Source organism: Chanodichthys erythropterus, chromosome 15 (assembly GCF_024489055.1).
Source record: "Chanodichthys erythropterus isolate Z2021 chromosome 15, ASM2448905v1, whole genome shotgun sequence".
NCBI lineage: Eukaryota > Metazoa > Chordata > Actinopteri > Cypriniformes > Xenocyprididae > Chanodichthys > Chanodichthys erythropterus.
In genome coordinates this window covers 1,205,820-1,228,321 of record NC_090235.1, presented here as the reverse complement: position 1 = coordinate 1,228,321, position 22,502 = coordinate 1,205,820, and the positions used below count along the sequence as shown (strand labels likewise).

General features: G+C 35.8%; 2 protein-coding genes across 4 annotated transcripts in view; one reads left to right on the top strand and one right to left on the bottom strand.

Annotated features, from left to right (window-relative positions):
• Positions 1 to 5,852, top strand: part of tax1bp1a (Tax1 (human T-cell leukemia virus type I) binding protein 1a) — a 37,618-nt gene extending 31,766 nt beyond the window's left edge. For 2 of the 3 annotated variants that reach the window (XM_067411190.1, XM_067411191.1), the window contains one exon: positions 1,095 to 5,852. In XM_067411190.1, coding sequence (XP_067267291.1) covers positions 1,095 to 1,305 — 211 coding nt within the window. In that variant the 3' untranslated portion in view covers positions 1,306 to 5,852. The remainder of the gene's footprint in view (positions 1 to 1,094) is intronic. The other variant, XM_067411189.1, reaches the window with a different exon arrangement.
• Positions 5,853 to 6,304: 452 nt separating this feature from the next.
• On the bottom strand, positions 6,305 to 21,197 carry jazf1a (JAZF zinc finger 1a). The gene is made up of 5 exons (XM_067411192.1): positions 20,969 to 21,197; positions 10,271 to 10,343; positions 8,934 to 9,130; positions 7,693 to 7,862; positions 6,305 to 6,529 (listed from the first exon to the last, which is right to left on the bottom strand). The coding sequence occupies exons 1-5, from the start codon at positions 21,081 to 21,083 to the stop codon at positions 6,383 to 6,385; spliced, it is 702 nt and encodes a 233-aa protein (XP_067267293.1). The 5' UTR covers positions 21,084 to 21,197; the 3' UTR covers positions 6,305 to 6,382.
• Positions 21,198 to 22,502: the final 1,305 nt, after the last annotated feature.

Here is a 22,502-nt window from a genome sequence, read left to right as displayed (position 1 = left end):
TAGCTGTGAGAGTGAATGGACAGCGCTCTCTTTACCACTCTCATTACCCACAACTGAGATGTCCTTGAGCAAGGCACCTAATCCCCAATCGCTCCCCGGGTGCTGCAGCAAAAAAAACAGATGTCCACTTTTCCGGGTGTGTGCACTTGGATGAGTGAAATGCAGAGCACAAATTCCGAGTATGGGACACCATACTTGGCTACACTTCACTTTTTAAAATATCTTCATTTGTGTTTCAAAGAACTAACCCTTTAATTAGCTGGTTCAGGTGTGTTTGATTAGGACTGGAGCTAAACTCTGCAGGAAAGTTGCCCACCCCTGCGTGGTTGTTGTTTATGAAAATCAAGGCTGTTTCAAAGGACCAATGATGTTATAATGTATTATTATTTATTACATCTTTTACATTTTATTTAATACAAATTTTTTAGGTATTTTTTTTTTAACTCATTACTGGATCGGACCAAAAATATTTTTACCCAAAAATTAAATAAAAATGTTAAATACATATTTCTAAGATGATAACTGGATGTCATTTGCTGAATAAACATACAGGTTAGTGAGGTCATGTGACAATGAAGCATAGATTTTTTTACAGATGAATATTTTGTTCTATAAGCTTCTTTAAATATTAGATTATATATACAACAGTATCATTTAGTATCATGACAATCAATGAAAATGAGAAATGTTGCCTTGGCGACTAGCTGAATAAAAGAAGTGTTGTTTTTTTATATATATATTATTTTATTTCAAATAATGAAAATGTTTGTATTATCATTATTATTATTTTAGTTTTTGTAAATGATAATACATATAATGCATTAACCAATAGTCCTAGAATTGATAAGTGACAACTGACCAAAAGTAATATTTTATTTTATTGGATCCGACTGCTAATACACAAAAGGGGTAGTAGCATACTACGGTTTAAAATGTTTACTCTGTCATAGTTTCTACTGTAAACTTGCAGTATGCCGTAAACCGTCCTGTGTAGTATGCAGTAAGCAATAAGCAATCATTTATTCCAAACACTTCCTATTTCTCACCTTAGTAGGTATTTTTTAAAATGCCCTCTCTCTGTCATCCTCACTCAGACCTGACGTTCATAAGCGGTGTCCCCTTTGTGAGGTGATCTTCCCACCACACTTTGAGCAAAGCAGTTTCGAACGACACGTCGAGTCTCACTGGAGGGTGTGTCCCGTCTGCAGTGAGCAGTTTCCTCTAGACTGCCAACAGCATCTCTACGAAAAGCATGTGCACACACACTTTGATGGCAATGTTCTTAACTTTGACAACTTTGATTAGAGATGAAAAAATATATATTTGCTTTTAGTTCAATATAAAACGCCTCAGGTGATTCAGGGGCTTCGGTGTTTTGTTCGAAACACGCTGATATTGTCACTTTGTTGTAACCGCTGCACAACACACGTCAGAAGGACTCGCCATCAGAATATTTGATTTGCACATACAGTGGTGATCAGAATTATTGGCACCCTTGGTAAAGATAATCAAAGATGACTATTAAAATAAATCTGCATTGTTTATCCTTTCGATCTTTAATTAATAAAATTAGTGGCTGTAAGAAAATAGCGAAAGCATTGAAAATCCCCATTTCCACCATCAGGGCAATAATTAAGAAGTTCCAATTAACTAAAGATGTTAAAAATCTGCCTGGAAGAGGACGTGTGTCTAAATCGTCCTAATGCATGGTGAGAAGGAAAGTTTGAGTGGCCAAAGACTCTCCAAGGATCACAGTTGGAGAATTGCAGAGATTACTTGTCTTGAGTCTCAGAAGAAAAAAAAAAAAATCAAACAGCACCTACATCCCCACAAGTTGTTCGGGAGAGTTTCAAGACTGGAACTTCAAACGGGACCGGCTTTTGTGGTCAGATGAAACTAAAAAAAGAGCTTTTTGGCAGCAAACCCACCAGATGGGTTTGGTGCACACATGGATAAAAAGTACCCCATGCCCACGTTTAAATATACTGCTGGATCTTTAATGTTGTGGGCCTATTTTTCTACTGGAGATCCTGGACATCTTGTTCAGATATATGGTATCATGGATTCTATCAAATACCAATAGATAAAAAATCAAAACCTGACCGCTTCTGCTAGAAATCCAACAATGGGCCATGGTTGGATCTTCCATTAGGACAACGATCCAAAACAAACATCAAAACCAACACAAAAATGTGTCACTGAGCCCAAAATGAAGCTTCTGCCATGGCCGTCCCAGTCCCTTGACCTGAACCCTAAAGAAAATGAGTGGAGTGAACTGAAGAGAAGAAATACCAACATGGAGCTGGGAATCTAAAGGATCTGGAGATATTCTGCATGAAGGAATGGTCTCCGATCTCTTGTCAGGTGTTCTCCAAACTCATCAGGCATTATAGAAGAAGAGTGAGAGCTGTTTTCATGGCAAAAGGAGGTTGCAAAAATTATTGAATAAAAAAGTGCCAATAGTTGTGGCCAACGTGTTTTGTAGATAAACATTTATTTCATAATGTGACTTCCCCCCACTTTCAATTCTTTTTCTTCAATGAAAGGTTAGACTTTTGCTAATTTTAAGAATTAAAGATCAAAAGGATAGACAATGCAGATTTATTTTTACAGTCATCTTTGATCATATTTACCAAGGGTGCCAATTATTCTGATCACCACTGTAGACAAGCATTAATTCAGATATTTAAACAGAATACTTTAATAATGGTCTTCAGGTGTAATAGATAGGAAAAAAATGAAAAGCACTTTTTTTTTGTTTTAAATTTTGTGTACTACTGTAAAACTGATTGTGCTTTAAAATAAGAGCAGAAAGCTTTAGGATAATGTTTATGAAAATGAAGAATTTATTTTAAAGGACCAATGATGTAATGATGTATAAGTTTATTCGGCCAAAAAAAAAGAAAAAAAAAAAGATGGCCATAATTTATAAAACTAATCACTAAAAATGACTAAAACTGTTACCTCAGTGTGAAACACTTTGCTAATACACTAATTTAAAGGGACAGATCACCTACAAATGAAAATTGTCATTTAATCACCCTCATGTTGTTCTAAAACCATATGAAATTCTTTTGCGAAACAAAATGTTGTGCTTTTACCACGCACACATGAACTGGAGCTTTTAAACTTCAAAAAAGGACACAAAAATGTTTAGGTTGAGCAAAGAACTGAATCAGTCAGATTTGTGAATGAATCATTCAGACCAGTTTTGTGGCTCAAGTAATTAGTTTCATTCATGAAGCTTGAAAGCTCCACTCTCCATTTATTCTACTAGTACCTTTTTTCAATAATCCAATGACCTTTAAAATGTCCTTTTTTATGTGATGATGACAAAACATTCGTTTTTAGGTGATCTATTCCTTGAAGCTCGGCTAAAACGACAAAAATACTCAATCCAAAGAGCCACTGTGCTAAAACTATGGCTGTGAATTTGGCAGCATCTCTTCAGTGCATCATTGGTTCAAACATCTTGCATTAAACAACTTACACATTTAGATGAAGTTATCAGTTTTAACATTCTATCCAGAACACATTATCTGCTTGAAATCCATTTATCCAACACTGCTGATGCTTCACACTGTTAAGGACGATTAACTTAGGGTTGCTCTGTGTCTGTGTGTATCAAGTGTATGTTTATTAATAAAGAATGCTACAAGCACCAGTTCATTAAACTGAACGTTTGTCCTCGCATCGATAAGTCATTACACATTAATCGTCACAACGACACTGTATGGACAATAAAACATAGAAACAGGCAATATACTTGTTTGCTTTTCTTTATTTTTGTACCATTGTCCTAAAGTTTACATTGCAGCTTGAGGATAAAGACGTCTCAAAAGAGTCTCACTCACTCACACAAACACGCACACATTATACGTCATCTCGCATACAAATTGCCTCGGTTCCACAAAACATTTTCCACAAAAACATACAGTACGAAAATATAATTTCAAAAGCACTTTACAAAAGACTTGCAATACAATACATTCACTATATAGTATATCAAACTCCCTCCAAAATAAATGCATCTCAGTCACATTACTACATTGTAGGTGTGAGGAATCACACTGATCCTATCCAGTAAAATCATGTTTAACAGGTTCTAGTTTGCGTGTCAAAGCTGAGACCAAATGACTCTGTAGCCAAAGAGAGGTACAAATGTGGTTACTGGTACAGTGTCCAAAAATACACACATACTAACAAACATGACACTGGATGAATTGGAAAATAACAGGACAGTGAGTCATCAACAATGAGTCACTTACAGATAGGCATCCAATGACTTCATTCCCTAGCTCCAGTTTTTGGCATTTAAATTATAGTAAATATCCATTCATTTAACTTTAAGTCTCTTTTTTTCCCCAAAAAATTATGGTGACAGTCCATAATACTAGCGTTTCAATACAGATCCTTGTCCCAGGGACCATTTAACACCAAATATATGGAAAGCATGAAACATTTTGTCCATATCAACTCTAAATTCTGTGTCCCATCTTAGCACCACTAACAAAAAAAGTACCATGTATTACCATGTACCATGATAATACCTTAAAATACCAAGGTATACATATCAAACAACCATGGTAACTCAATCTATCTGATACCATCGCTGTACCATGAACAGCACCTTGTTTTTCCAAGCTTCATATCTGGAGATTTGGCAGTGCCATTTTTGGTCCTTGTTATTTAATTTGACCGACCCTTACCGAGAAAAACAGACTAGTGGATAGGAAAGCTTACTTGGTCCTTCTCTGCACCAAAAGTTGAAGCTCTTAGAAGTTTTTAAAGACATTTTACTTTTGTAAACCATGGTAATGCTTTATTTGGCCGGCAACAGGACCGATGCAAAATCGTTCAAGAATTAAAGTTGAGAAAATATATTCAGGCGTAGCTATGCATCTGGCACTATCGAACTGTAATACTAGCAATAACAATATAAAGTAATAATGATTTAATACTTCTGACAACAAAGATTGTAACAGTAAGACTAAAAGCCAAGAGACAGCAGAGCAGCTAAGCGGTCATGTCATGCTAGCAAGCCTAGAATACAAGGCAAGCAGAGGGCTAACAAATACGTTTACACAAACACAACCACAAGGACAGTCCCAAATGTGTTAAAACTAAAAGATAATCAACAGCAAGGACCGAAATAAGGATCTTACGAGCTAAAACTGACAAAATACTGCAAGGCTGAGTACACAAACAGAAGTTTAGGTCCTCTTTAAGGCTTCTCCGCTAACAGGCACCAAACGGATAGCCAGATGTGACCCGTTGTGTTTGGCAGATCATCCATGTTTCTTTTTCAGTTGGAGAAGAATAACTTGGCACTTCTGCACTGCTGGCATATCAGCAGGGTAACAGGGCAGAATAAATCTGCCCTTCTTTGTCTCTCTTTAGGCTAACATTGCATCGCATTTCCAGTGCGATTATTGTTTGCTTCAACCAAAGTGTTTTCATTCAGGGATTGTGGTATAAAATATTGCTCAGAACTCAAATACAACTAGACGCATGAGCCAGAAACCATGTCTACGTCTCATAACTGCTTGCAATTGTCTGGAAAAGGCCTCATGCAGAGAATTCAATTTTACACCAAAGGTGCTGTCTGCATGCCAGCCGCATGCAAAACAAAATCTGGAAAGGTAACTTTACACTGCGTAATGTCAGCCGTTTTGATATTGTGTGTGGAATGTTCTGGAACAAAGTAAATGGAAGTGAGCTTTTCCTGTTTCCTGGTTTGTTTGTCTGAAAGTTGGCAGCTGTATTGTGACCTGAGATCAATGTCCTTCCAATTCAGACAATAAAAGACTGCTTCTCTACAAAGCAAATAAAAATATGAAATGGTCCATAAAAATGAGATAATGTTCTTGTATAAAACAATATAAATGTTCTGCAAAATATATAATGGAAAATAAAATATTTGGATAATACAACTTAGCTACTAATATATATATAAATGTCTTTATATAATTTTATATGTACACGTTTCAACGTACCTACTGTAGTTTTCACTTGAAGTAGGTTTTAGAACAAAAAAAGAAGTTATCTAGAATCTCTCAACTCTCCTTTTCTGATTTTAAACCATTTTCTCTGAATTGACTTTAAAATCAGAAACAAATGTTTGTTGTCCTAATCTTCAGAGTAATTTTCACTTCACTGTGCCACTTAAAAAAATAAAAATAAAGGATATTTAAAAAAAGAAATGATATACATGGAATGTGCAAATGTACAAGTATATCTACATATATAAATCACACACATAAAGAGGAAAAAAAAAAAAGAGAAAAAAATAATGAAATCAGCATTTGATCCCAGTCAACACATGATCAAGAAATGTAAATGAAAGAATGATTAGGTAAACATGAAAATGACTCTGTGTGTATCACAGGGGTGGGTGGAAGTTGATGGTGTGATGTCTAAGGCCTTGAGAGGTTTTATAGCTTTTCCCACAGCGACACTTGAAGGGCTTTCTCACACGGATCTGCGTCCTGTGTCCGTTTTTAGCATGGTACTTAATACCATTCACATTCTGGAAGAGTGAGAAGTTAGAAGAAAAGCAAGAATGAGACAAAGCCTAAGGAACTTTCCAGAAATAAAGAACATTTAGTGTAATCATCTACTGCTTTCACAGCTTTACTTAGACAGGAAGAGACCATGACATTTATTGTGACCAACTACAGTTTTTTGAGATTTACTTGTATATGATACTACAATAATGTCATTAATTTATAAATGTAATAACACAAATTAATATTTTTAAATAGTTTTGTATAGCTCTATAGCATATATATATATATATATATATATATATATATATATATATATATATATACACACACACACACATTGTATATATGGACTAAAGTATTGGGACACTTGATCACAACACTTGGACCATGGAGTGTTCCTATGGGAATATTTGCCCATTCATCCAGTTGAGCATTTGTGAAATCAGGCACCGATTTTGGATAAGAGGGACTGGTTCGCAATTTCTGTTCCAGTTCATCCCAAAGGTCAGGGCTCTGTGTGGGCCAGTCAAGTTCTCCCACACCAAACTCATCCAACCAAGTCTTCACGGACTTCATGGTGCTTTGTGTGAACAGTTTGGGGAAGGCCCTTATCTACCCCAGTGCACAAAGTTGGAAGCATAGCTTTGTCCAAAATGTCTAGCTATGCTGAAGCATTAAAATTTCCCGTCACTGGAAGTAAGGGGCCTTGGCCAACCCCCAAAACCCCAGTTTTTGTGCTAATATTAATGCCAAAGAAGTTTGGAACTCTTCATCTATGGAATCAGCGGAGCATTGGCAACTTTTATGCAACTCAGCACTCAGCGACCCGGCTCTGTTACTTCACGTGGTCTTCTGATTCGTGAGTTGCTGCTGTTCCTAAATGCTTCCACTTTCCAATAATACCACTTGCAGTTGACCATGGAATATCTAGCAGGGATGAGGTTTCACTGACTTATTGCAAAGGTGTGCGCGCTATCACAGTACCATGCTTGAATTCAGTGAGCTCTTCAGAACAACCCATTTTTTTCACAAACTTTTGTAAATGCAGACTGCATGGCTAGGTGTTTGATTTATAGATATGTGGCAATGGGTCTGATTGAAACACCTAAATTCAAGAAATAAGAGGTATGTCCCAATAATTTTGTCCATATACATATACATACACACACACACAGTGCAGTACCTTGTATCTCTTCTTGCATCCTGGAACAGGGCATGCGAAGGGTTTCTCATCACCTCCATTCATGCACATGGAGCTGAGGATGGACTCTGAGCTGATGGCACTTTCTGTAGTCCAGGACTCGTCGCTGTCAGAGTCTTCATACTCCACTTCCTCCTCATCACACTCACTGCCTGAGGCGTACCAATAAAGTTAAACTCTTTAATTAGTCATTTATTTGCTTCATATATTAGCTGATGAAAGAATTAATGAGAACTGAGAGTATAAACGTGCCCTTTGCTCCAATCATCCAATGTTTCTTCATTAGGGTCCTAATGTGTGCTTTTTTTTTTGGCTACAGTTCAGTTTTGACTTAAATGGGTCATAAATTGAGAAATCAAATTTTCTTCAATCTTTTCACATATAAGAGGTCATAGTTCTATAAAAAAATATTCTGTTTCAGAACTCAAATCTTCCTTGTTAGTCCAAAAACAGCTTTTTAAACAAGCTGTCAAAATGACAGATTTTCTGCGATGAAAGACCACCACTGCTGTTTGCTTTGTTTGCTTCATTTTACTGTGAATTAGTTTTTAAACAAGACAGTTTGATGCAGGCTTTTAAGAGAGACTTCCCTATTGGATTACAGTAATGTCACAATACACAAGTGTGAGTAACAATGTTTTTACCACGTGTCACTATTGCTTTGTCTTTTACAGATCATTTTATATGTAACTCACAATGGTACATTCATTCATAATTCATTTGCATGAAACACCATAAGTTATCCTTTGTCAACTATAACTGTGGTAACAAAGTTCTTAAACTTTAACCATTTCATTTTTCAACAGCGGAAGTTTTCAAAACAATTACACGTGTAATGGCGGGGACATTGAAAATTATTTTAATATGCAAAACTGTTACCCAATCATAGCACTGGGCATTTACTTCCAAGTCTTGATTGCAGCAAGCCTATTAAAACAGTGTTTCAAAGCGAGGGTCAAAAACAGTATAGAAAATAGCCTATTACTTCTAAATTATGATGTTTTTGATGTAAAATCTTGATTACATTATCTTTAAGTGAACATTATAATTTTTTAAAAAATGCAGTTCATGACCCCTTTAATATTTCTAAAAGAAACACTTTTTATGCATCACAGATTCAGCGCAACTGAAACTAAATGATAGTCTACTATTTAGGACACACACATATATATAAAAATATATAAATATAAATATATATATAAAATCACACAAACTCCAATAACCTGTGGGTGTGCTGCTGCGGAACGAGGATGAGGGTGTGATAGGAGGGGTGACGGGCGGAGTTAGGCTGCCGTTGCTATGCCGTGGAGGCGTGGCTGTACTGTTACGTGATACACCTCCGGTGACTGATATAGCAATTTTGGGTTGGACCTTCTTCTTCTGAGTTTCTTGCTCTCTGCGTGCTGCTTCAGTCATGAATCTAAAAAAAACAAAAAAAAACAATAAGCCACATTAATAGACTGAATGTGCAGGTACTGGTGTACCTGAGGACTTTATTGTTCTTTGAATTAAAGTTATTTAAAAGTTTAAAACAAAACAGAAATTTGACTAAATAAAGTAGGTGTCAAATACAATGGCCTCCTTCCAAGTGCTTTATTTATTTATATTTTATGCATATACACAGCATTATGAATTTATATATCTAAGTAATACATTACCATTCAAAAGTTTAGGGTCAGTAGGATTTTTTAATGTTTTTGAATATATTACATTTGAATATATTATAAATGTAATTTATTCCTGTGGTGGCAAAGCTGAATTTGTTTAGAATCAGTTTTCTCTTCAGTGTCACACGATCCTTCAGAAATCATTCTAATATGCTGATTTAGTGCTAAAGAAACATTTCTTCTTATTATTAATGATGAAAACAGTTGTGCTGCTTAATATTTTTTGTGGAAACTGAAATGTTTTTGAAGATTCTTTGAAAAACTGAAAGTTCAATGAACAGAAATTATTTAAATTTGAATATTTTGTAACATTAAAAATATATATTTCAGTCATGAAAGTGTTCCGAGCAGCTGATTGGTTCACCTAAAGCCAACTGGTCATCCAATCATTCCGTTTTGTTCCATCTACGTAACCTATTTATTCCTGACTTTGAATCAGATCAGTTTATTGCAGCGCACCATAGGAATTTGCTTGCCCTCCTCCTTCCCCAGCACCACCTGCCTAGATCTGCTCGGAAGTACTCCCTATGTTTCCTTGCAGCAGCCTAAATTCACTTCAATGTTTTAATGTGGATTTTAGATGTATTCTCACTCATCCAGCAGCAGCATAGCAGATCTAGTCCACCAAGACAAAACCTATGTAGATTCCATGTATATTAATAAATTCTGTTTAAATTCATTCCAAGAGTTGTCATGATTGAAATGTCTTTACCTTCACAATGAGTGCACCCTTGCTGATAAAAAGTATTTATTTCTTTAAAAAAAAAAAAAATCTTATACATATTTTATATATATATATATATTTTAATATAATAATATAGTTTAAATTTTATAATACAATTACAATTTTATCAATATTTTATTAAGCAAATTACATATTTCAACATACACACCTATTAATGTAGCTCAGAGCAACGTACGTGGGCTGCTGCAGCTCCTGCCTCTCCAAAACTCTGGGATCTGTATCTGAGAAAGGAAGAGAAAGAACACATATTACACATAAAACATATTACACTGTAAAACACACACAATAAAGCTGAAGGTACACATATATGTCAAGGTAAACACGGTGTATGCAGTACATTACATTGATGCTCACATCTTGCAACAGCTTGAAACATTATTTTGTGCTTACTGTAAGTTTAGTCAAACAAGTACCCCTAATGCCCTGCAGTCCCAACCCAACCACCACACTTTTTCCATTCTGCTTGTGACAGCAGGCAGCTTCCAGTGCCTGAGGCACACCAGGCAATGCTTCAAATGTTCCTCTGCCAAGTGTGTGTGTTTGTGAGTGTGTGTGTCTGGTTAAAGTCTGTATCATGGTCTAAGACTGCCCTCATGTGGCAAAGAGTCCCTTATGATGATTGATCAGTATGTGTCTTATTTTTTACAAATACTTTCACAAAATGTTAATTAGTGAAGGCATTGTTTAATACACACTGTAAGTGTTTGAAAGTGTATGTGTGAGAGAGAGAGAGAGAGAGAGAGAGAGAGAGAGAGAGAGAGAGAGAGAGAGAGAATTGTAGGATGTTAATTGCTGCTTAGAGCTCATTAAAACAGAAATGGTGCACAGAAGACCTCACAAAGAGAAAAAAAGACAGGGTGGCACATTATGTGTGTAAGTGAAGCTGGCACATTCTACATGATATTTTAAAGAGGTTTCAATGACCATGTGGAGAAAGGAGAAAAAGAAAAGCAGGGTTTTTAACGTTCAAATGGGTTGCATTGCATGCGTGTGCACAGTTATATTTGTGTATAACAGGCAGTGTATATAATAGGTCCCATATGTCTAAATGAGGTATTACTCAAAGCCATTAAAAGCATTCCAGCATGTTCACTTAACCATTATTCTCCTTTAACATGGAGCAACTTCTACACGCTTTGTAAAACTTGCCAGATTTTGCATGTGAATAAATATCTTTTGTCACATTTCACACAATCTGTAATAGCACCAAAACACAAATGAATGGTAAAAATAGCACAGAGTAGCTAAATTTCCTTGACGTCTTTAAAGGAAACCAGTCTACCTGTGTCTGAGTCTGCCTTAATCTCATCAGAGTGCTTTCTGGTGTCGGCAGTGCATGGATTAGGCCTTCCTCACCTCATAAAGAGGACACACACCTTCACACACACACACACACACATTTGTGTATCTCAGGTGGTCCACTGAGGTGGTCTTCATCAGTGGTTTATTAGCGTTTCCAAATCATTTTACCTGCTGGTGTGGTGTGCCCTTTCAAGCTTAAACATACTTCACATTTTATAGCAATTAAGAAATAAGTAAAAACATAGTTTTAACCATGAAATTTTACTTTTAACCTACACACCAGCATTTTTTTCTATTCTATATTTATTTTCCCATAACCTTTTAAATATAAAAGATACACAAATTAGACTCACAAATTCGCCTTCAAGGTGAGATGCTTGCAAAACATCATACATTTATATTTCGGGTTTGTTGAAAATTAAGAGTTTAGAGAGCTACAGTAAAAAGAAATTACTTACTAAGTAGTATGACTTATTTTCGTTCATGGAACATAAAAAGAGATATTTTGAAGAATGTTTATGCTGCTCTTTTTCATTTCAGTAACAGTGGATGGGTCCCCAGAGTTGTCAACGTGTAAATAGTAAATAAAAAGCATTGTAAAAGTATCATAAAAGTTGACTGTATTAATTTTTTACTATATTACAAGCTTTTTTAAAGTGGTGTGATAGATTTGTTTTTGATGCATTTATAATATTAAATGTATTTATTTTCAAGAATCCATTGTATTTGACACCTACTTTAATTAGTCAAATTTCTGTTTTGTTTTAAACTTTTAAAACATACTTAAATCTTTCTTGGCAGCCTTGGATCACTTTCATTATATGGAAAAGATTTGTGTTTCATGGAAGAAGTCAGTCATGCAGGTTTCAAAAACATGAGGGTGAGAAAATGGCAGAATTTTCATTTTTTAACAACTACTTTAAATCTTAGAAACTTTATTCTGGTATTATGCGTGGGTGAAGTGTAATTATGTGTGCCAGGTGCAAAACAGTAAAGGGAGGGCAGAGTTAATGTTTTCCAATTTTATGATTTCCCTTCACCTAGAAAATCGAGGCACACAAGGTCTTTCCACAGGAAAAGTAGCAAGGAAATACAGAAACACACACATTTAACATTCAATGCCTCTTAAACTGAATGCCCCAGAGTTAATTTTCACATTTAACAAAATCATAAACTTTCAATAACGGCCGTCATAATTCAGTACAAACAACAACCCTCCTTATGGCAGAAGGAACTTAGTTGAACAGCTGAATGCACCACTCGTCACAACCAGTAGCAGTAATGTTGCATTTTAATGGGCCATGACCAGTATTAAATCCCTATGAAATCTTTATGTAGGACTAATAATACTGGGCCCTCTGTGAGGACATTAAAGAACTTTCTCCCATAAACATGCCTTTTATTCACAGCCATATCATTAAATCCGCTCCCTATCAAACCTCACTGGGATATTTACTGCTGTCCTGAACACTGATTTTGGATCAGGTGGATCTAAATTTGACGGAAATGCATCCTTGTAAGAACATTTTTGGAATCTTTTAAGAGGGCTGAAACCACCAGAAGAGCAAACGTGCCACCCTGTGGTGGAGAACAACAACAGAAAGCAATATGTGTGTCCCTGTTAGTGTGAGTCTGTGCATAAGTCAGAGGAGCCTGGCATGGAGCGGCGATGCAGGAATTTGCCGGGTTTGTTTTCCAGACGGCTAATTAAAAAGCAGGGGAGTGTTTTAATGCTCTGGAGAGCAGCAGGTCTCCGGATGGAGGGAAGGGGGGGGAGGAGGGGAAGACAGGCGGGAAGGAGTGAATGGAGAGAACTCTAAACGAGGCTGTAATTACACTTCTCAGAGCTCAGCAGGATACAACGCTCCAAACACTTCCGTATGTACACGCAAACACACGCAAGCTCAAGGTCGAGTACACATATGAAAAGGGAAACAAAAACATACGAATTCACACACACAAATCATGCACACCAGAACATACATACAAACACGCACTGGGTTTTGGGTGGGTCTAGGAAAGCTGGTATAATGGATTTTCCACTGGATTTCACTAATTGCCTCATAAAAAGGCCTGATGAGTCATTTAATGCAACATTTTCTCTTACTCACACACAATTAAATAATAATGATCTCAACAGAGAGGAACAGAATTAACTTCTATAATTATTAGTTAATTTCTTAATGTTTCATAAACTATTATTGCAATAATTGCATCTATTATTTCAGATAGAGGCCACAAAATCCATTTTATAACTTCAGAAAATAAACATATGAATCAAATATTCACCTTAATATTACTCAGTAAGTCAAAAACAGTAGTATAAGATGCAACACTTCCCTTATGGATATTATGCATGATGATTATTCATCAACAACCTCAACCAAACATCAATGTTATAAATGAGAACTGTGCTATTAGTTATACTAGACCCTTTGGGCCTCAAAATAATAAAACTTAGACATTTACAAGCCTTTCCATACTTTTTGGTTTACTTCAAAAAAAAAACAAAAAAAAAACAAAAAACGTAGCACTTCCCTTACCGACTGCTAGAGCAAACGAATACTGTGTAACAAGCCTGACATCTTCTGGTCACTGAAAGAAGCTCGCCTAAGTTTCAAAATTCACTCCGAATTCCTTACAGTTTTATATTTATGGTTAAATTAAGAAAATAGCAGCATTTAATGGTCGAGGTAGTATGATATGGTAGCGAGAGCACAAATAGTATTGTTTATACAATTCCAAATAGAGCTGATTTATTGTTCAGGTTTAAATGGTTTAGTGACACATTAAAGGGCTGTGTTTATGCTTAAAAGTTAAAACTGATGTTTTGTTACTTTTTTTTTTATCTTTTCCAGTGTTTTACTAAAACCCTTGATCTTTTACCAAAGTTTAATTTAATTTAAATGTTGCAGTGGTTGCGCTGTCAACAGAAAACACTTAGAAACCTGCATTGACGCAATACGCATATAATTTAAAGAGAAGAAAACAAACAGGCCGTAACAGAGTAACTCGGCTCAGTTGTTTACAATTATGTCACCTGTTACCTACGACAAGCAGATACAATAGTGAGGAAATGAAGCGGGCATGTCTGAACAATTTTCCACAGTCACGACACTAAACAACAACTTACCTAAATACAAGTCCGAATACCCGGAGGACAGTCTAGCTGACAGAGGGAGGGTATGACATAATGCAAAATTCCTTTCAGCCTAGGCAACTATACACAGATATACACAATGATCTTTCTTTTTGTGTGCGTGTTTGTTTGTATGCCTGCATCTCTTTCTTCAATTCACCCTGACCAGTATCAAGATGCCCATCTGTTTTGAGGAAGCTTTGATACTCAATGATGTCAAATTATATTTTATTCCACCATGCCAATAAAGCATAGTTTTCTATATAGGGTAACATGACAGCTCTTTCTTGGTGTCTATGATTTTATAATGTAAATGTGTTCAGGTCTTATGACAGTCTGCAAAGGTCTCTCCTGCATGTCATGTGGTAAAAAACACCACAACTTTACCACAAGGAGGCAATATTACATAAGTTCATGTAACTTTATATTCACTTTAAGCATCAAGAAAGACTGACTGCATGAAACTATAGCCCACAGATAACTGATCAATCTAAAAAACGGCATTTAACAAGGCAGTTTATCTAAGTTTACAATGTTTACAGTTCATTGGATTACTAAAGGAATGAAAAGGCACAAAAACACCATTCAAATTCAGATCAAGTGGGTTCACTTTGATTGTAAAAACATTCAATTAAATACTATATCATATGGAAGTCAAACAAGACAAGCAAGCAAATCAAATTGCAGTACTTAGTGTAACAAGAAAACAGACTGGTCAGACTCCAACATGACTTCGTAACATCTGAGATGATGTTGCTTGTAACACTGGAATAACTCACTTTATTCTGGAAATAATTGTGTAACTACAATTGTGTAAACCTGTCTGTTTGCCTAACATTACCTAAATGACCTTGACCTCTCAAACAACTTCCCTGAAGAATATTCATGTGAAATTATTCAAAATGTAAATGTTTGCAAGCAGACACAACCTTTGACTATTTTTAACTACAACTATGACAGCTATAGCAGTCAAAACAGTACTGGTGTGACCACACGATATACACCAACTATAACTGCAACAAAAAGAGAGTTCCGACCAAGTCCTGATTTTGTTTTATTAATAAATTATTTGAACTTTGCCACTGGGTATGATATGAAGACTCTTTGAAAATACATACATTTAATATTATAAATTAATCAATTTTAAAATTCAGCATGGTACAATGAACCAATAATATTTGAAATGGTATGAGCAATAACTGATAAATGCACAGTATTAAAAATCGATACAATTTTGTCAAAAAAAAAAAAAAAAAAAAAAAATATATATATATATATATATATATATATATATATATATATATATATATATATATATATATATATATATATACACACACACACACACACACACTACCGTTCAAAAGTTTGGGATCGGTAAGATTTTTAATATTTTTAAAATAAGTTTTTTTGTCTGCTCACCAAGATTGCATTTATTTAATTAAAAATACAGTAAAAACAGTAATATTGTGAACTATTATTACAATTTAAAATAACTATTTTCTATTGGAATATAATATAAAATATAATTTATTTCTGTGTTGGAAAAGCTGAATTTTCAGCATCATTTCTCCAGTCTTCAGTGTCACATGATCCTTCAGAAATCATTTTAATATGATGATTTGCTGCTCAAGAAACATTTATTATTATTATCAATGTTAAAAACAGTTGTATACTTTTTTTCAGGATTCCTTGATGAATAGAAAGTTCAAAAGAACAGCATTTATCTGAAATACAAAGCTTTTGTAACATTATCGTTTAAAAGTTTGGGGTCAGTAAGAATTTTTATTTTTATTTTTTGAGAAGAATTTAAAGAAATTCATATTTTTTTTCAGCAAGGATGCATTAAATCGATCAAAAGTGACAGTAAAGACATTTAAAATGTAACAAAAGATAATATTTCAAATAAATGCTGTTCTTTTGAACTTTCTATTCATCAAAGAATCCTGAAAAAAATATTGTACACAAATATTTTGTACATCTGTACACGATAAATGTTTCTTGAGCAGCAAATCATCATATTAGAATGATTTCTGAAAGATCATGTGACACTGAAGACTGGAGTAATGATGCTGAAAACTCAGCTTTGCCAACACAAGAATAAATTACATTTTCAAAAATTGTTTATTTTAAATTGTAATAATATTTCACAATATTACTGATTTTACTGTATTTTTTATTAAATAAATGCAGCCTTGGTGAGCAGACGAAACTTCTTTTAAAGACATTAAAAATCTTACTGATCCCAAACTTCTGAACGGTAGTGTATATATTAGCTTTCCATGCTGAGACAAAACAAAATTACACATAGCATCAGGGCTTCTGATGGGACTTAACTTAAGCCAGTCAAAAGTTACTCAAGAACATCTGACTGCTTTTTTTCAAAATTGTTTGTAGCTATTTTATCAATTCCCATTTTTATATTTTCTATAAATTCAAATCAGTAAAATTATAAATGACCTGCCATCACTAACACTTCATTTGTTACATGTGAGCATGATTTCCTAAAGCGATGAAAGAAAGGAAGAGTTGGAGACAATCATGGGATGTAATTCAGGAGATGTAGACAGAGTCTGTATCCTGCTCTATATGGCAGCTGCCTAAAATATATGTTGTCCCAGTCAGCTTTTCACATTAATCTCCCAACACCAACAGCGAGGAACAAACTAGCACTAACTCAAGTTTAAAGGTGCTGCTTAATGATTTAAAGTTATAATGTTATCATGATGATTGCATAGAATTTTGAATATACATAACAAATTTTAAGAATTTTCTTCATGACTGGCAAACTGCAAAACCAAGCCACAGCATGGGGTTTCCACTCAATAGGATTTATTATTGATTATAGAATTAATGATCTTTGTGGAGGGCTAGGAGTCTCTCATTGTTGTGCTCATTAAAACAAGAGCTCTGAGATCAAATCCCTAACCCCAAATGTCAGATCTGTGACCCCTGAGGGAAATCAGGCCAGCTGATCTTTTATGTGGCTACACTGACAGACACAGACTGGGGTGCAGGTGTGTTTCATTCTGACACAGGCCTTCCATTGTGACATTTGCAGTCACTATGGAGACAAGTGAGGCACTGCCATCAGAATAAGAAAAACAGCAAAAAAAAAAAGTTAAATATAAATATGCATTTTCCATCACAGATCAGCAATGTATACAAATATTAATAGTAAATATTAAATAGTAAAGACACTGAATGCCAAAACACAATAATTAGTATAGACAATATATATTTAACATTATCCAGGTGGTTTATACTCCTTGCACTAATAGACAACACGTTTTCATAATGTTATAACAACTACATTTAAGTTTTCAGAGTTTCAACTTGAATTTTTACATCAGTAATTATATTCAAAGTGGTAACTTTATTTACACTTTTCAATTTTAGTGGGTTGAATTTTCTTTTTTATGTACAAAGTTTTACAGTGCATACCGCTTAAATCTAAATAAAGTTAATTCTGTTGCATTTAGTGATCGCCGACTTTGGATTAAAATGTAAATACATTTTTTTGTATGTAAATCTTCAAGTAACTATTAAGCACCTAAGCAGAAAATCATTCCCTTGGACTTGACAGACAGCTTGAATACACAATATTAGCATAAACAATGGCTCTCAGCAGCAAGCACTAATTATGGTAGACATGGCAAGCCATTTTTACATTTAATCCTATAACAAGAATGTATTTTTACTAGTTACTAGTATACATTTATAGGCCTGTCACGATAGTTACTTTTTGCTGGGCGATGTATTGTCCCAGAAATCATTGAACTTCTTTTAACATCAGTGCTGCATGTTTATAACACCTTGTTATGCACGAGATACTGCAAAAGACACTCGTAACTGCAGCATCTTGCTGTGATGCTGCTTTTTGTGCTAGCTGTGAGCTGATTTTACACTGGAACAGTGCGCTTTGAAACAGGGTGCATTTGGACTTATTCTTCAAAACTGTCTGTAGTTGTCAGGAAAACACCATAAAGCCTCGAATGACACCATCTTTTCAACTGTCAATGTCTGCTTTGCATATGAAGGAGAGCAGATAAGATGACAGAGGCTGACACTGTCTGCAAAATGTTGGTGACATTCATTTTTATGTAAACATAATGGGCAATATAACCCCTCACTACAAAAAAATATCAATGACATGTCCATATATTGAGCGATAAGACGATACATTGATTATTGTGACAGTCCTATACATTTATGTATATTTTATGTATATTCACCAGTGCAACAACTGTATAAACCAATAGCTTCATTAGCTTGGTAGACATTCATAATAAACAAAGACTACAGAATAACACAAGAAGAGTCACTCGTATTATTATGAATGGGAGAAAGTGCAACGCGCAATATGGTGGAATAAGTCCCGCCTTCTAAATAAGAGCCAATCGCTGACTGGTAAAGTCATCGCGTCACTGCAGTGGCCGTTAGAAGCTCCGGTTTCTATAGAAACAGTTAGACGCGCACCTCTCAAATGAGGTTCACAAGAGATGTGCATTAAGGACTGTGTATGTGCATTTGGTTGATCCAGTCTGAAAAATACCATTTTTTGTCATGATTCGAGCATTTAGAAACAAAATTTATGAGACAGTTGTTGTCAGATTTTATTGGTGATTTCAAATATGAAATTTAATCGAAAGCTTGGCAATCAACCTTACAGAATTTGAGGTTTCCCCATTCAAAGAGATAGGAGCTGCACTTGGATGCCCGGGAGGCGTTTCAAAGATGGCCGCCGATTGAAATGACTTGTCTTAAAGGAACTTTGAAATAAACAGGTGTCAGGCTGACTCCTTCATTCATGACTCATTACTTTTTGTCATATATGACTCCTACATTCATGAAAAACAAGTAAATATATTTATATATAAATATATAAACTAGTTTGAGTTTTTTGTTGTAACAGTTTAAAATTTTTGTTACTGTGCACAGGAAGAACAATTTAAAGTGCAACCAGAAGAAAGTAGCATGATTTAGAAACAGCAATAAACTCCAGCAAGATAAAGCCCTTTTATGTAAAACCTTAAAACTTTATTTACAGATCAAGTATAATAAGTGAATCATTGAATCATCTTGGAGAGAGTTTTATCGTGTTGACTGCCCTAACCAAACGTGACAAGCAGTTGAAAAGTGAACGTGACGTTTAGCCAAGTATGGTGTCCCATACTCGTAATTTGTGCTCTGCATTTCACCCATCCAAGTGCACACACACAGCAGTGAGGTGAGTATTGAACACACACACACCATGAACACACAGCTAGAGCAGTGCAGTGGACAGCCTTTTTTTCTTTCTTTTGCAGCTGTGATTGGGGCTTAGGTGCCTTGCTCATAGACACCTCAGTTGTGGGTAAGAGAGTGCCAATCATTCACCTACATTTCCTGCCGGTACTGAGACTGAGAACCACGACCTTCAGGTAACAAGTCCGACTCTCTAACCATTAGGCCACATCTGCCCCATTCTTTGAATGCTGAATGGAGAATGACTGACAGCCACAGCAGAGAGAAGAGTTTACGTGAACTTGAATTTAACAACTTAAATACTCATCTGTACCTCACATTAAACTATGGAATGGCTTCAGAACACTTCGAATATAGTGCATGAAAACTGTATGGTGCTTAATAATGTTTTTGTGCCTTTTGTGGGGCTATAAACAATAACGCAGAATAGTATACATACAATATCGGATTTTGATTGGTCTCATCTGACCAATACCTGAGCCGGCAAAAATGGCAGTATCGGAGCCAATACCGATACTGAGTATTGGATCGGTGAATCCCTATTAAATTCTATTAGAATGTTTGGTTAAATACTCACATTCCATTTATTTATTCAATACCATTTCTAGGAATACATACCAGCAACTGGCATCCAGTTGGTTAATAAATACTTTAAATAGGTACTAGTGTCTATTTAATTAATACTAGAAACAGATATTAGTAACTCTTCTATTATGCAATGAATACATATTCACTTCTGGAATAAGTACTGGTAGCCAATCTATAAATTAGATTTAGATTATAATTAATTTAGATTATTCGTATTAGTCACTATTGAAAACCCTAAAATTACTAACACTACTAACAACAAAATAAAGTAGTTATTTCAAGCAAATAAAGGTTAAAACAGCTTGCCACAAGTACACACAGGCCTAGATCTAAACAGAGCAGCGTCTGGTAACTGTGCACCCGTCGCTGAAACCTGCTTATGACTATCTATCGACTCTTAATTAAACCGAGTCTATGCTAATGCTATTAAATTTACAGCGAGTTCGTACAAGTGAATTAGCGCGTCACTGCATACAACACAGCCAAAGGCGCTGCACACGGACGCGCCTTCTCGCCGCTTGAGAGCGACTGGTTAGCGGGACAGCAGGCCAAAACCGGAGCGCCACTCACCGATGTGGTTATCTTCGATGTGAACGATGAGCTCGCCCAGGGACTCGAAGTGCAGCCCGCATCCGCCAAACCGGCAAACGTTGGAGAAGAAGGAGGCAGCCGCGACGCCCGTCATAATGAATGTGTTGGCAGAGATCCGTGAGCTTGCAGACCGGCGGAGGCAGAGGCTGTGCAGGATGGGGGTGATCCAATAGCCGGCAGCTCGTTGCAGCAGCAGCGGCGGCGGTGATTGCAGCTGGAGCTGTTTAGACGGCTGGCAGCCAATGGGAGGGGGATGGGGGGCAAAGCAGCATGACGGAGGAGCAGGAGGAGGAGGAGGAACCGGCGAAACAAACATACTGCTGTTCACCTGAGCGGAGAAAGACGAAGAATGCTTGACTGAAAAGGGCAACATAAGCAACTATATTATAGATTATTTCAGTGCATCTTTTGCTACCCTGCCAGCTGGGCTTCAAATGTGTAAGGTTTAAGTCACCCTGCCTGGGAATGCAGAAACAATCCCAATTAACTGTTACTTAATAAACTTAAAGCCTCATTAATTACACAGTTATTGGCTGTGTGACTCTTCCAAGTGTTCATAAATTAAGCATTTTTTATACTTTTGCATAACTTTTCATAATGAATTGTAATGCAGTGGTCTTTAAAGGGATAGTTCACCAAAAATGAAAATTATCCTATGATTTACTCATCCTCAAGCCATCCTAGGTGTATATATCTTCTTTCAGACGAACATGATCGGAGATATATTTAAAAATATCCTTATTCCTTCAAGGTTTATAATGGGTGTGAATGGGGGGGCTGCGTTTTGAAGCCAAAAATAATGTATCTATCCATAAAAAAAGTAATCCATATGACTCCAGGGGGTTAATAAAACTGATGCATTTTTGTAAGAAAAATATCCATATTCAAAACTTTATGAATTCAAATAACTAGCTTCCGGCAGACGACTGTACACAGAATGCGCAAGTCGACTTGCGCCAAATGAGTAATCCATGACGCGATGTATGACGCAGGATATAGGAGTATTGTAATCTTAGAATCCTCTCGCAGCTCAAACAAATAGGGCAGAGAAACAAATTTAAGCTCCTCTTCTCTTAAATCGAAATCCTCCGACCTTTCTATTAAAAAAATGACAGTTTTAGACTTATAATCTGTGACCAGTGATTTGTTTTGCTCTATCTGCTGTGCCTTCGTTTTCGCCATTACGTTGTGCTTCAGGTTAAAGGATACTCTTCCACCGCAAATTGTCTTGCACATTCTGCATACGGTCATCTGCCGGAAGCTAGGTATTTGAATTTATAAAGTTTTAAATATGGATATTTTTCTTACAAAAATGCAAGAAGGCCTTTATTAACCCCCTGGAGTCGTCTGGATTTTTTTTTTTTTTTTTATGGATGTATGCATTATTTTTTACTTCAAAATGCGGCCCCCCGTTCACAACCATTATAAACCTTGGAAGACTTAGGGTATTTTTAAATATATCTCTGATTGTGTTCATCAGAAAGTCATATAGTCATGTACACCTAGAATGGCT

Excerpts from the sequence above, each read along its gene's own strand:
- jazf1a (XM_067411192.1), bottom strand. The coding sequence starts at position 21,083 with ATGACGGGCGTCGCGGCTGCCTCCTTCTTCTCCAACGTTTGCCGGTTT. Across the intron at positions 7,863-8,933 it reads CCGCAGCAGCACACCCACAG|GCAGTGAGTGTGATGAGGAG; the intron begins GTTATTGGAGTT and ends GGTACGCCTCAG. Across the intron at positions 6,530-7,692 it reads GATGCAAGAAGAGATACAAG|AATGTGAATGGTATTAAGTA; the intron begins GTACTGCACTGT and ends TCACTCTTCCAG.